At 39.7% G+C, this 16,067-nt stretch overlaps 1 protein-coding gene across 3 annotated transcripts in view; it reads left to right on the top strand.

Annotated features, from left to right (window-relative positions):
• Positions 1-16,067, top strand: part of RGS12 (regulator of G protein signaling 12) — an 81,459-nt gene that overhangs the window by 21,092 nt on the left and 44,300 nt on the right. For all 3 annotated transcript variants that reach the window (XM_054391705.1, XM_054391706.1, XM_054391708.1), the window contains exon 3: positions 13,334-13,355. In XM_054391705.1, coding sequence (XP_054247680.1) covers positions 13,334-13,355 — 22 coding nt within the window. The remainder of the gene's footprint in view (positions 1-13,333; positions 13,356-16,067) is intronic.

Raw genomic sequence — 16,067 nt, 5'->3', positions numbered from 1 at the left:
CTGGGGGGAAAGTGGACAAGGATTTGGAAAAGAGAGCCACTGGGGATTATTAGGGAGACAAGCCACACCAGACTCCAGGTATTTTTAGTTCAGGAGAATGAAATCAGGGAAATGTCCTGTGTGCTGCTCCTTGGAAGGCACCTGTGTGTGGCCACTACTGGAAACAGTACTGGGTTTGATCCACCCAGGAGCTGAAGTATTCTCAGAGCCAAGGATGAGCAGTGCTCCCCTTTAGCTGTGGGATTGTGGATTGTACTCTGGGCACAGGAAGCTGTGTTAGCTTTCACCTGGAGGAAAGTTGTTTGTTTGTAAAGTAAAGTGCTCGTCTCCCATAGGATCTCCTAGCACAGGAGAACTGCCCAGGACTCTGGGAGCATTTGATGCTGGTGCTGCAGCTGTCTGAGGGAGAGGGCACCTGCAGCTCTCCTGGTTAGAGCTGCTGCTGCAGAGCAGCCTGCCCATGCCGGTCCCTGGTGGGAATGAGGAACTGGGTGACTGGTTTCATGCCTCTCTGTTCCTGCCCTCCCTTGGCTGCTCTTCCTGTTACCTGGTATGTCTTTTGGTTGTGCTACATGCTAGTGGGGGTGAGGAAGGGTTTTTGCTCTGTGAGACCTGGTTAAAGTTAGGGAATAAATTAAGGCCTTTTTGAATGTACTGAATTGGTGTTTCTAGAATATAAACACAGAATACGTAAGGTACAAGTGATAGTAGTGGAGCTGTCTGTGGATTGTTTCTGATCCTGCCTCCGTGCTTAATCTGCTGGGATTTTGGCTGGGAGTTGGTACTATTTAATTTTCACTCTCCTCATGGATTTAGCAGTTCAGTGAAATTAAAATACAGAAAGAGGAGTCACCTGTGGAGCTTTAACTAGATGAACTACTGCTTTTCATTCAATATTAAATCAAAATATTTAATCTGCTCTTCTGATGCTTAAAGAAACACAGGGAAAATCCCATCCTCCACTCCTCTCTGGACCGAGGAACTGCAGAAGGACAGCTTTTAACCATTAATTGTTGGGTAGAAAGCGTTTGCGTTTCATTCTGAAAATACAGAGATATTGCTGGTCTTTCTGGAGAGTAGGTGTGGTATTGAAGGTGAGGAGCATCATGTTTCACTTGAAATGGGATCCTTGTAAAGGCCCATGCCCTGCTTACTCCAAAGAACACGTTTAGGTAGGATGAGATAGGTTGCATAATATGCATGCATGTGATTGTAATCGTTCTGAGACATGCAGCTACATGCCAGAAACTGAAAGAAATTTCCTTCAAGTCTTACAAGTTTTAACAATTATTCTTTTCAAAAAGTATTTTTGAGGTTATACTTTAAGTGCTTTGCTGTTAATGATGACCCAGTTCATTCAGGGAACACATGCATGGAAGGGCAATGTGTGAAAAATGAGAACCCTTTGGAGGAGAAAACGATGTTGACTCAGTGCCTCAACAAGTTTGGACAAACCTTTAAGAGAGAGTCCTGCAGGCCTTTACTGAGGGCATTTTCCATGAGCAGATTCCTCAGCAGCACGCTGTTGTCTTGACAGAAGCTTTATTGTTACACAGGACCTGCCTAAACACCATTTTAAAAGCTGCCTGTTCCTTTTGATGAGAAGATACAGAACCAGTCTGGAGGGCGGAGAATGTGCTGGGGAGGGAGGAGAATGGGAGAGGTGTTGATAGGGCAACAGACAGAGAAGCTTCATTTTTTTGCTGGACTCTGGAAGACCTAAATATGTCTTCAGAAAAAGCATAATAATAATAAAGTGGAAGGGATTCTTAACAATGAGCTCTTAACCTGTTTATATACATGGAGAAAACTTTTACTGATAGTCAAGTGTCTGTAAGTATAAAGTTTTGTTTGTCTAAAGCGAGCAGAAATCAGGTTTAATGAGTGGTCTTCCGAGCTAAGAAATCTTGCAGTGCAGTGTGATAAATAATGCTTCTAAGGATTCAATGAGGTTTGAAAGAGACAAAGTTCGTAAGTATGAGCCTTTCAGTTGACTTTCTCTATAAGCTCTGTTATGAAATTTAACAATACAGCCTTTCTATAGACCTGTTTGAAATCTTTGTGTTGTTTTTTCACATGTGGAGTGAGCATAGCAGATACTTCTCTGAATTAAGTTGGTTGTAAATCTTTCACTTAATTTTCACTATGCTAGCACATGTGTGGCAAGAGTATCATCTTATTATGTTACCTTCCAGTTGTTGCAGTGTGTTTTTATGGGGTACAGCTGAAGGGATTTATATATTTTTTTTTTTCCCCCAGATGGATTTTTATCCAATAAAACAGAATCCAGATGGTGTGAGTTATTAAAATAGCTGAAAGTAAATGAAAAGTATTCACAGAACAGAAAATTTCTGAGGTGTAGAGACTTCAGAACAGTTTTTGCTTCTTGTTGCTCAGAAAACTCGTATTTTGAAAGTAAAGGTCCTAGCTCTGTTGCCAGTTTTTGACATTATAATCTGGTTCTTTATGTCTATATAGCTCAGAGTATAATTGTTGTTAATGCTAAAAGTATCGCAGCAAAACTAGCAGTTTTGAAAAGAAAAAAGGGAAACAAACAATTGCAAGGCTTAGGAAGAGACATTAGCATTGTTTATTTAAAAATGAGTGGTTTTCACACTCAGTTTTACATTGATTTCCTCAAAATCTGTAGATTCTCAGAGGCTTCATGTGCGGTAGTAGGAAATTTAGAGGCGGCTTAATGTGTTTTGGTGGTGTGTCACTTAATCATATCCTCCTTAATATGTAATTTAATTTTAATTTACTCTTGGGCTGCGAGTCACCTTCCATCTGGATGTGCAAGTTACGCTGTTTCTGCCCATTTTCATTAGTGGGGAGAATTCAGTTGTCTTTAAAATGTGCATCCACTGAAGGAAAAGAAAAATTAAGTATGTAAAGCCCGTGAAGTGTACTCTGCATTATCAGTTTACAGTCAGGCTTTAGGGATGTGTTTTTTAAAGGTTGCAACACATTCAAAACCAAGTATTTGTTTTTAGAGCCGATTTCTGGATGGCAAATCTTGCAGAACTTCACCCTGGGAAATGAGTGCATGAGGCTGAGCAGTGCAGGCAGTCAGCAGAGGGCACTTGGAGCAGCAGTTTGCAGCCAGCCCCTTCCCTTCACTGAGTTTATTTTATGGAAAGTCTTGGGATTTGAGGAGGCAGCTTGTGTTTCAGTTATTTGTACATGAACAAATTCCAAATAGTTTGGCTTGCAGAATGTTTTGGTGTTTTTTTTTTTTTTTTTTTTTTTTTGTGGGATAGATGAGAGTTTTATCTTTAAAACTGAGAGGGAAACGGCAGTGTTATAAAGAAAATCTCCCCTCCTGTGATCAGCAGCATAGGGTCTGTTGTTGAGTAGAAGATAAATCACTGGCAAAAAAATATATCTAAACAGTCTATAGTAAGTTTTGAGAACTAGGCAAAAGAAACTTATTTTATAGCAAAGCTTCCTTAATTTGTGAGCAGGCTGTGTGATACTCTTGCTTTTTATTTCAATAACTAAGGTCAGTGAGCTAAATCATATTCTTAACAGAGATTCCTGGCCCCCCCTCTGTTGTTATTTTATTTCATATGAGATAAAAAAATACTTGATGAGATTGAAGGTTTTTTTTTTTTTTCATGGTGCATTCTGTCAGTGTTAAAATTGACTTTAGGCATTTGTGTGACTAGGAGCTGGTCCAGGGGATTGCCTCTTCCTAGTTGCCTGGTGGTTTTTGAGTGTGTTGTCTTCTTTTAGGAGTCAGAGATCTATTAAATCCTATTCATCTTTTGACAAGTTTAAACTTATTCAGGCTTACTGTCATTCTGCCTTTTTCTTAGGCTTTTTCTCCTCTGAAAACAAATGTACAAAAGAAAGTATGAGCGGGAAGTGGAGGGAGGGTAGAAGAGAAAAACAGATCAACCATATCTGGGGTCTCTACCCCTTCCCACAGTTTAGCTTCTAAGCAGATGGATGTGGGTTTGCAAATGTCGTCTTTGGTGGATCTGAATAAGGTTTTTAAAGCTGTTGTGTCATATTTTAACACTTGCTATTAATAGCTTTGCAAACTGACATTCCTTCTGCTTTTGACCTTTGAACTTTGAGTTGCCTGCCTGATTTACAGATATGGTACAGAAAAATCACAAGACTTTGAATCTAGCACCTGCTGAAGTAACCTGTGAAAGTGTAGAGGGATAGCAGGGTTTTGTTTTTTTTTTTTTTCCTTTCCCAGGGCTTTCAGCCACAGAACATTTTCCAGCCATTAGCATTAACTGGTACTGTCTAATTGGTACAGCTTATTTGTGCTGCTGGTAGGGTTACTGTGTGGAAGAAACGTGGCTGTGCAGTGCTTAGTTCAATGAAATAAAATCAACAGTTCTGAAGGGCTGTTTAAACTAAGGGGATTATTGAACTTAAACGCCAAATATCAGTGCCTAGAATGGATAAAACATTGCCCACACACAGTGTTCCTACTCTGGTTGCTCTGCTGACTTGCTAGCCTTGCTGCAACATCCCACTGGATGTGGGGTTGTTGGTCTGCTAATCATTCTTGTGTCCTTGTGGGTAACATCATCTTCACCTGTTAAAACCCTGCTGGGACACTGGCTTTTTCTAGGTGTTTCCTGGAGGACTTAGGTTGTGCATGAAGTAAGTACTATTGATAAAAGTCCTTTTTATGATGTTACTCCAAAGGGATCCTCACTAGGAAAGCCCTCTAGGCATTTCTCAGTATTTGTGCTTTTTACTTATGGAGTGTAAGGATTGTTATACACTTGATCACGTGCATATTTATAGTGATGTTGCTGTTTGGTTAAGATATTGACAGTGTAAATACATTCTGCATCCCACTGGGTTTCATGTTGTGCAAAATACAATATTCAAACTATTTTCTTAATAGAAGAACGATTTTTTTAAAAATACTTATCCATATAGCTAAACTGGTCTTCTTGTAAGTATCACCTGGGCATTTGCTTCTTAATCTCTAAAATAATGGAGGGTGTAATTTATAGAACACATTTCCTTCCTGTCTGCCCACCTGTTTGTGTCCATTGCATGTCTTCCTGGTATTAAATGCTTGGAGAAGGCAGCACTCAGAAGTGCAGTGGTGTGCCTGTTCAAACAAGTCATCAATCATAAAATTAACTTTGTCCATTGCAGCAATTTGCTCATGTCCCTGGAGTGCTTGCTAAAGTATGCTTCCTCCAATTTCATCTGCAGTTAGCTTCAGATTTCTTCTCTGATCACTCTAAATTAAATTGAGAAGAATTGAGAAGATTGAGGTTTTTCCGTTGGCCAAGTCTCTTCATCCTAAATCCCCAAATGGGAAGTTGTGCAGACTTGGACTGTCCTTTGCAAGCCAATCTTTACTGCGTGAGATCTTGAGCAAAAACTCTTAACTTCTTCTCCCCTCATTTCCTCTCTGTATATTTGCCTTCTTCATAAGGTTGTTTTTATATTAGGGGCTCGACCTAGGAACTGCATAGATGTGGCGATTCCACGTTCAACTAGGGAGAAGATTCCTCCTTCTTAGACTACTGATAGTAAGTCCACCTTTGTTTTAAGGACATGCCACCAGCAGAAAGATGCCCACTAATCATCCCTAGTTTGCAATTCTGGTGCTTATTTTAGCAGAAAATTGTATTCTGCTTGCTTAAAAACTAACAACCAAGAATGGTTTGGGTGCTGTCTCTCTGCAGCAGCAAGCTGGCAGGAATCCTGTGCTTCCCATATAGAGTCTCTTGAAGACACTGCTGTCACAGGCAAGTTAATAGCACTTCCCTCTTCATTACAAGTAGCCTATTTTGCTCTCTGTTCTGAAGGGGCTGTGCACAGAACTGTCTTGACATCAGCTGAGCACAGGCTTGGGTAGTGAGGAAAGAAGGAAGGGCAGAATTATCAGTCGGTTTCTGGAAGGGGAAATTTGTCTCTAGGGACAGCAGGCTGCTCCTAGGCTTAACCAAATATGCCAAGTTTCCTTGTACTGCAGATTTTTGCATGCAATTTATGGTCTTAACCACGGCAAAGTTAAGCAGAAAAGACCGTCTGAGGTCCTACTTTATTCTGGCTTGCATTATGTAAACCTCTGAAAATAGTGGTTTACTCTGCAAATGTTTCTGTAACTAATGTGAAGGTGATGAATTGGTGTTTTTTCTGAGAGCTGTCCTGGGAATCTGTTTTATTGAACACAACTCAACGTCGTTTTCTTCTCCTGATTTGTTAGAGGAAGCGTTTTGGAATGCAATCAACAGGATTTATATAAAATGATCTAGCTTTGCTGGTGAGAGATAATTGAGATCTAATCAGAATCCCTGACGAACCACAGCTTCCTGCATTGGCCTGTTGCTATGGGTAACATCAAGGGAGTAAAATAGAACTTCATACGAAATGCCTTTAAACTTTACTGGCATGTACAGGCATGGAACAGAGGTGAATTTTTTTAGTGTAGTCTTTGAGAAGCTGATGTGTTAAGGAAATGCTTTTTCCATATTAAGTGAAGATGAATTTAGGAAGAGTGCTGTTAGGAAAAATAACTGCTGTTTCTTACGAGGAGCGGGTAAGTGATCTGAATTATATTTAGCTGAGGCAAGGCATCGTTGCAGTTAGAAATTAGAAGAGGCTATTGTTATTGGCAAGAAATTAGAGAAGAATGTTGCCAGCTTCAGAATGCTGTGTGCTTAGCTTTTTAACTTTAAAGTGTTTGGGTTCAAATTCCTGTGTAAATGCCAGCATTGGGCTTTATCATCAGACTAAAGGGAATCTTACTGAATCAGAGTAAAGGGAATCTTCTTGTACCAACTAACATCCAGATTTTGAGATGTGTTGTGAACATTGCCCAGAGCTAAAAAATCAGCATGTTTGTGATTTAGGGTTTTCTCTTTAATCCTGTGCAACGTATTTTGTATATGCTTTTTGTGCCATTGTAGCAATGTTGTATCTTCAGGTAAAACTGTATAGATTTTGTACGTATCTTTGTCAAGTTATTTTAGGGATGACTTTGGCATTTAAGGCTCTGTGTTTATATGTGATGAGATTTGTTTTATTTGATGTACAAAGGTAAAACATTTATTTCTGAAAGGGATTTCAAATGTCACATCATTTACTGTTCATAGGTTACTTTTATAGACTGAAATCCCTAACAATGCTTAACCTTCAGAGAAGAATGTTTTCAGTAAAATTATTGTGCAGTAGTTTTTGTTTTATCCTTGGGAATTCTTAGATCTGTAATGCTTTTGCATTAACTATTGTAAATGCACTTCTTTGGTGATAGAGAATTGAGAAGATAAATTATGTAACAGTCCCCTGTTAAGTGGCTTTCTGAAGGGGCATCCTCATAGAATTCTAAATCATGACTTAATTGCAACAATGTTTTGAAATGAAGATGAAAATACTGTTCTACTACTCTAATATTTAGGTGAGAAGTACCTTTCAGATTCCTCTTTAGAAGGAAAATCTAGCAATAATTTATAAATCATATGGTTTTATAGTTTTATTTGAAATGTTACAAAATATAAACCATGTTTTGAGACGTGATCTCCCTTCCAGAGATCACTGGAGTTCGTGGCATTTATACAATGTTAATGCTCTGATGTATTTAGAAAGATAAAAATACCTGTATGTAATGTAAGTCCTGGAGTAATGTGACTGAAGGTCTGGGCACCAGCTCATAATTCATACCTTGGCAAAAGGAGAAGTTGCTTCAGGTGATTTAATGAGGAGTTTGAGCAAAGCTAGGTGCGGGCAGACAGTCCAGCTGAGTGATGAGCTTTCCATGAGCTAAGTCACAGAATGTTTGGAAGTTGGCTGTTTGGATTCAGTCTGTAAATCTTCAGGGCTTCATCTCTAAAAGAGCATGACAAGTTTCCCAAACTTGTTTTGTGTCTTGAAGTCATATGAGAAAATCAGTTTGGAAGGTTGGTGGAGCAGGGTGGAAGGCTTCATTATAGAGGGGCTTTTGTAAAATAGTGTGAGGTAGAATATTGCATGAGGTAAGTCTAACAGGTTCTGAAGGCAGCAGTCAGAGAATTCCTTGGGTGCAGTAAAAAGTCAATGCCTGTACTGGAAAAAAGTGTACTTTAGAAAGGACTCAGGGAGAGGTAATTTTCAATCCCTTTATTCTCTGAATCTTTCTGGATGCTCTGAAAATAAAGTGATGTTTCTGTTTAGCTTCAGATTGTTAGAGAGAGGAATCTGTCTGTGCTCTCCTTATAGATTTTTTTTTTTTTTTCTCTCTGCATCTCAGGATTTGGAAATAGACATGTCTTTTTTGACTCAGGAAGGCACTCACCCACATTCCATTAGCACAGATGACTTCATGTTGCTCCCATTTTACTGCTAGGGCCTGGCATTTCCCAGGATGTGTCACCTCTCCTGGTATCCCTGTCTTCCCCTTTGTTCTGCTCAAGTATTTGAGCATGACTTTGACTTGCATGACAAATCTTGGGGTGGAGGAAAAGGGACATTTTTGTATTGTGGTATCTGGGTGCACATGGATTTATTTGTGCAGTGTAATGCCTGGGATATGGGTGTTTGGGGGTGTCCTACATCATGGTGTTACGGCAGACTTTGACATTGCTTAGTTTCCTTAGTTTCTTTAGTTTGCTTAGTTTCCTTAGTTTCTTTAGTTTCATCCATGTAAGATGGAACTAGGTGGATTTTCTAGATAAGAGTTTGAATCAACTGCAAGATTTCATCAGACCAGTTTGATGCAGTGGTGCACAAATCTAGCAGGTTATAGACAATAAAAGCTAAAAGATAGAGGCTATGTGAACCTTATGAATTCTTCTCCTTTATGTCCTCTCTCTTTTTTTAACCTCATTGTTGCAAAATACTATGTTGTCTAATTCTGTTCTTGGGAAAAAAATATTTACTTTCAAAGCAGTTTTCTCCCTGTTAATTATTGTAAGGTAATGCTCTTTTAGGTTTGTTGCAAGCAGATTGTTAACATGACATCAAAAACTTCATGGGCCCTTCTGGTTTTTCCACTTAGCAAAGTGAGATGATAGGAAGAAAAATTTTACATGCTTTCTTTTCATCAGGACTTGGTGCTGTCTAATGTATGCTGAAGCATTTGCCAGTTTACAGAGACCTGAAATATCTTTTATGGTGGCTGATAACTGGGAAGCCACTGTTCAGGTTCCTGGCCCTGGCACAGAGCTCCTCACTTGGATCCCAGGGATCAAGATCTTGCCCTGAAGTCTAAGGAAGAGAGTTGCATCCTCCACCTTTTTGGTGTGTGTCTGTATGTCTTAGGTGCTAATCCAGTGAGATGAGCAAGCAGAGTTCCCATGAAGAGACACACCAAGACATTGTAGCTTTCTTAAACTAAAATTCCTGTTACCATCAGACTCCTGGCATATCCCATGGGTTCTTTCCTAAATCAGTTGGGAACTCAGGGTAATTTGAAGAACTAATTTCAGTTCTTATCTGGCAGTGAAAGATTGGAGGGTTGAATGCAATTTGATGTTATCTCTGGGTGATAGATCATGTTACACTCACAAAATGAACAGCTCTAGGTCCTGTCATGTGGAATGAAATACCTAAATACTTAAAAATCCTCACATTAGCCCTAACTGGTGGTGGGTGGGTGGGGGAGTCATGCCCTTTGCAGCCTCATCATTCAGAAATGGGGGCACACAGGAACTGTTCAATTTTAGAGCTGTTCAATACATGTGGTTTTTAATAGGCAGTGCTTAATTTAACACTTAGCACATAAATATTTCATCAAATAATCAAACTTTCTATGCATATTAGATCCAATTTTGTCCTGAAGAGCCTCCAGTGGTGGGAAGTGTGAAGAATAAAAACCAGCCCCCAACACATAGTGAATTTGTAAAATGAGATCATCATACTATTTAAAAAAATCTGGTCTTGCAACTTACACCTTTGGACAAATCTAGACAAGTTTCAGCTCAACAGTTTAGAAGAGAAACTGCTTTGTCTAAATGTGGATTGCGCACAGTTTCTGACAGGTTTTATTATATTGAGATTTCTAAATACTCACAAACATGTTTTGAACATAGTACTGTGAATCCTTACACAATAATTACAAGCTTTAGTTTCCAGCTGGTTTTGTTGAGTGGATTTAGTTCAGTTTTATAGATGTGTTTAAGCAAATCATAGAATCACAGACTGGCTCAGGCTGGAAGGGATCTCAGAGATCATCTACTCCAACTTCCCTGCCGTGGGCAGGGACACCTCTCAACTAGACTCAGCTGCTCAAGGCCTCATCCTACCTGGTGCTGAATACTCCCAGGGAGGAGGCAGCCAAGCCTCCCTGGGCAGCCTATTCCAATATCTCACTACCCTTGTACTGAAGAACTTTTTCCTAAGATCCAGTCTAACCATACTTTTCTTCAGCTTCAAACCATTCCCCCTTGTCCTGCTGTCTGCAGCCTTTCTGTAGGGTTCTTTCAGGAAGGCATCTCTAAGGTCCCCCCAGCATCCTCTCTTCATTAGGCTGAACAACCCCAGCTCCCTCAGCCTGTCCTCATAGCAGAGGTGCTGCAGCCCTTGTAAAATTAATTTTATTCTGTGATCTACAGGAGGAAACTGTTAATCCTTGGAACATCATGGGGAGTTTTAGTGATTCTATAATGTTTAAAAAAAAAAAATACCATGTAGCTGGAGTATATCAAAACCAAAGGAAAATGTGTAATACCTTAATAGCACAGAGGGAGATGGTTGACATTTAGATGAGAAATTCTGTTCTTGCTATGGATGCTATTTTTTTTTTTTTTTAATGTTTAAACAATAATTACTAAGACCTTGTTTGGAGAGAATTTAAGATGTTGGTACATGTAACTTAAGATGGTTAATTAGCCAAAGCATTTAAAATAAACACACAAAGCCATGGTGTGAGAGCTTAATGCATTAACTTCTGCTAAATGGATTGAGGTAAAACTCCTCTCATTGTCCACAGAACTTCATTATGTGGTATCATTACTGTAATGTTTGAGCTTTCCTCTGAAATCACACTGTTTTTCCTGTAAAATTGCATTTTACAATGGCTTACTTCCCAGGTTTTGACCAAGTAAAATTCTTTTTACTATCATGAGAATCCTATTCATTTTACTTGCTGTCTTTCAAATCCAACTAAGCAACTTGGTGTTTGAATCTGGATTCCTGCAGGCTGCCAAAGTAATGACCCTCAAATGCATACATTTTGAAAGTATTTTTATTGTTTTCTTGTCTTGTGTGTAAACTGATACTGTTAGTTTACTTTGAGTCATCCCCTTCTTCATTCCTTGAGAAGTGACATGGAAATTATTCATCAGCTGTTCTGTACAGTATGTGAATAAGAAATTCAAGGCAATCATATTTATAAACCAGATTTCAGTAATGTAAATGAAATTTTCTTAATTACAAGCATGAATTACGTTACAGCTTCTGAAATCACAATATGCTGGCTAGATTCAGGTGCAGAGTAGAAGTAGAAAGGACGTCCTAAGCCTCACTGAAGAGCTGTACCCAAGCCAGAAGTACTTTTTTGATACCCTGATATAATGCTTTAAAAAAAAAGTGAGAGGCCTGGATAGCTTTTTGATGCTGTTATTGTGCTTCACAAATCACAAGCATTTATTTTTGTGTAGTCAAACAAGAAATGCCATCCTTGAGCTTTCCATGTTTGTGTTCATCTGAACTGGCACCAGAGGAGTGATGTCAGTGGAGCCCAGTTTAGGCTTTGAAAGGTCCAGAAAACTTGTGTTGAAATCTAGATCAGGTTCTCTGTGAATGGAGAGGCCACAACAGTTTGGGACAAGTGGTGTTCTTTAGATAGTGTTGGCAGCAGTAGATCCTGCAGAGGAACAGAGAGAAAGGAGAAGATCACAGAATCACAGAATGTTAGGGGTTGGAAGGGACCTCAGACAATCATCCAGTCCAATCCCCTTGCCAGAGCAGGATCACCCAGGGCAGGTCACATAGGAATGCATTCAGGTGGGTTTTGAAAATCTCTAGAGAAGGAGACTCCACAACCTCTCTGGGCAGCCTGCTCCTAGGGCTCCAGTACCCTCACAGTGAAAGTTTCTCCTTCTGTTCCCATGGAACCTCCTCTGCTCCAGCTTGCACCCACTGCCCTGTGCCCTATCCTTGGATATCACAACAGAGCCTGGCTCCATCCTCCCAACACTGCCCTTCCCATCTTTATCAACATGAATCAGGTCACCCCTCAGGCTCCTCTGCTCCAAGCTGCAGAGCCCCAGCTCCCTCAGCCTGTCCTCGGCAGGGAGAAGTTCCACTGCCTTCAGCATCTTTATAGCTCTGTGCTGGACTCTTTCAAGCAGTTCCCTGAGGTCTTTCTTCAACTGAGGCCCCAGAACTGGAGACAATACTCCATTGTTTTAAGGATTTTGTAGATTTTTGAAGGGGAAAGGGAATGTTTGTTCTCAAGGTTGGCAAATACAGACAAACGATGGCTTTTCTCTTGCCTCGTGTGTATGTTTGTGTGTATGGTTTTGTCTCCTGTGTGTTTCCATCTTGAAGAAATTGTAGATATTATAACATATCCTTTAGCTTTTTATAGAGCAGTACAAAATAAGAACATTCCTTTTTAACTATTTAGAAAGCTAAAAGCTTTAGGATACTTTTTCAATGATCAAGAAAATAATCCCTAAGCTAAAATACTAATAGTTTTTAGTGGTTGTTAAAAATGAACAGAAACTTTAAATATCAACTGCCCTTCCAGTCTGTCACTCAGCTGAGTGTCAAATTGCCAGCAGTGAAATGGTCACCTTCTTGGTTTTACAGAAATGTTAACTTCCTTGGGGTAATTTGTGATCAAAGATGAGAAGTTTAGGGTAGATAAGCTCACAAACTTCAGTGTTTCATTAGATTGGATGATGGTGAGGAGCTCTTACCTAACTTCTTGGAAGCATTCTTAACATCCTTTTGTCTCTGTAGAAGTCAGAAGTGATAGACAGGGAAAGTTTTCAGAGTTACCTGGCTGACAAGATACAGAATTTAAGTTTTTTCTCTCCAGGTAGTGCAGCAAAATAAGGTCTATGAGGTGGTGTTTTCAGTTTGAGTCTTTGCATGTAAGGCAGCTGCTTTCTCACCTATCCCACTGACTACCTAAGAAGGACTGTTGGAAGCAGGCAGGATGTACTTCATCCAGTACATCCTAGTGGGATTAAGTTCCAGGATAGTGGTTAAAGGCCTGGGGTGAATTTCAGGGTGGGGAGGAAACAGCTGTGAGAAACCAATGGCTGCTCTCTTCAGATTTTCTTCTATCATGTTATCTGTTGTTAATAAGATGCTAATAGCAGCTAACACTTCAGATGTTATGTGAAGCTCAGAGATTTCTTAATACTTAACCATGAAACTTAAGTAACACTTCTTTTTCTCTTTCTTATTGCAGTCAGCAACTGTTTCTGATGGAGGTAAGCTGAAGCTTGTTTTTACTTTTCTAATGAAAAAGAATCAATTTTCCACATGAAGCAATATAATGCCTGGTAAATAAGGTGACATATTCCAAGATGTGAGTCTGAAGTGGTGCAGAACTCTGTGACTTCTCTGGGAACTGTGCCAGTGACAATACTGCAGGATCACATTACCATACTTCCACTGGTTTATTTGCATCATTTTTTTGGTGGCACATCTCTATCTGTATGCACATTTTTATTACAACTGGGCTTCTTCATCCTTAACAATAAAGAGGCAGAGCTGGTAGACTTCTGTGTAATTGAATGGTAGATAAAATCTTGTTCTCTGTATTGTCATCTCCATACCTTGTTTGCTTTTGAAGAGAGATGCTCTAGCTCCTAAGCTGTAAACTGTACTGGTGCATTTGTTGAGGTTGACATTTCTTTACAGTGTGATGCATTGTGAGAAGGGGGTAAGTAGTTTGATATATGTAAAATCCCAGTGTGGAGCTTTTGCAGTTCTGGAGTACTTCTAAGCCAAGTCCTTTGCGTCACCTAAGCTTGTTTGTTTTGATTTTAATGTAGCTTTAATGTTTTAAGGGATGTCCACATTAGAAGGTGATTTCTCTGACCTTTGAAGTTAATTGAAACAATTTAAGCATGCTTCCTTAATGGAATAAAGGGATTTGTATAGTTTAGAGGTGGCTTTTCTCACTTGTCTTGCTTGGCAGGAGTTGCTTCACTTGATCCTGCAGAGAAACTCACTTGCATACATATTATTCCATATGCTATTCATTGGGAAGAGTTTTCTATTTCTAAAATGTAGCCTCTCTTTTTGTGGAGAAAATGTGCTTGTATTCCCCTGGTGTTACCTGTTGGCTGTAAAAACCAAAGACAAAACACAGACCTTTTTTGTTGGTGTATGAGGGTGAACAAAGTTCCAGGTGCTGAGGGGCGAAAAAATTATTACTTTTTTGGTTTGTTTTCTAAATCTAAAAACTGTACTTTTATCTTGTCTCTCCCCAAGGGTTCTTTTTCCATTTTAATGAAAATTATTTACTTCTGTTGCCTACTCAGGCTTGGAGATCACTGTGGTAGCACTCCTGTGATAGTTATTGCAAGCTTTTATGCCTGCAGCTGAAAGTTTATTTTAAACATCTGACTTACTTTCAGTTTTTCCAATATGACTTCTGTGTTTCGTTCCAGTTTCATAGGTAATTGTGTTTTCACAATTAATTCTATACAGTTTTGTGAAGTCAGGAAATTAAAGGGCCATCCATGTAGATTGCCAAGGTGAAAGAAGAGGCAATAAGATAAATGCATTTTTCTGCTGGGTTGTGTGACCTGTTTTTTCAGCTAGTGTTGAAGATTTAACATGGACTCCCTCTTCAATGTTAAATGCTCCTTAAGAGGGAGGGTTTAATTTGAGTAAAAAGCAGTAGCTAAACTATACTGAGAAATACTGAATCAGTGCTTAAATACCTAGAAAGTGGATTGGAAAACTAGGAGCCAGAGAGACTGTAAGCAGAAAAAGTGAAATGAAATAAAATCCCAATTCATTTAATTTAGGGCTGAATTGAGTAAAAGCTCTGGTTCATATCTGAATTACATTTTCAGGCTTTCACTTTTATTATGTCACAGCACTGATTTTTTTTTTTTCCCATCTTCTCTAACCCATTTCCCTGATAGAGCAACAGATTTACACGTTTTAGAGCACATCTAGATTAGAGATGTTTTTTCAGTGCTGTAACCATCAGTGTAGCAGTGCATGCTTCCCTTCCCAGGCTAAACCTTAATAGCAGTCTTTGTACATATAACTAGATACTGCTGTAAACTTTAGTCTAGGGAGTGAAGTACATCTGTAAAGAGTCATTATTATGTGTTTATATACATCCCTTCAGTACAGTAGGAGGCATGACAGCTCTCTGTACATTTTCATTCCAAGGTCGATGAAGCTTCATGTGATATGGCTTTTAGTACACCAGAGACAGGCACTGAAAGCCATCTACCTCTTGTTGCATTTATTTTACATGATAACTCAGCTTGTGCAAAGCTGGGATGTGTTCATCAGCCAAAACAGTGCACTTGGGCTTTGCAAGATAGGCAGTGTGTAAAATACAGAGCTACTTTAGTTAGTGGTGGTGTTGCCAGAGATGCTGGCCAGTAGCAACTCTTTAACTGTAATTGATTTGCTTCAGTGAATTGCAGACAGTCACAATGCAAACTATGATAATTCTTGGATGCAAGATTACTGCTGTGGATCTATTAATCTGCAGGACCTATGCCCTAGAATAACAGAATCCATTTTTTCTTAGTACAATGAGCTGTAATTAGCAGACTTCTCCTACTTCCCATTGTGGAATCTGTCTGCTCCTGCTGACTGTGGGAACAGGGAGTGTGTGCACAGCGTGCAGGCTGTGGCTGATGTTGCAAGCGTTTTGCCATCCAAGGCAGCATCACAGGGATGGTCAAAAGCCCTCACTCCAAGAAGGATGTGAACCTGATGGAATGGGTCCAGAGGAGGCCACAAAGATGATCAGGAGGCTGGAGCACCTCTGCTATGAGGACAGGCTGAGGGAGCTGGGGTTGTTTAGCCTGGGGAAGAGAAGGCTTCAGGCAGACCTAACAGTGGCCTTCCGGTACCTGAAGTGGGCTACAAGAAGGCTGCAGAGGGACTGTTCTCCTCATGTTGAGGGATTTCACCTCAACATAAGGAGAAACTTCTTTACA

The sequence above is a fragment of the Indicator indicator genome, chromosome 23, assembly GCF_027791375.1.
Source record: "Indicator indicator isolate 239-I01 chromosome 23, UM_Iind_1.1, whole genome shotgun sequence".
Classification (NCBI taxonomy): Eukaryota; Metazoa; Chordata; class Aves; order Piciformes; family Indicatoridae; genus Indicator; species Indicator indicator.
This window is presented reverse-complemented; position numbering and strand designations above follow the sequence as displayed.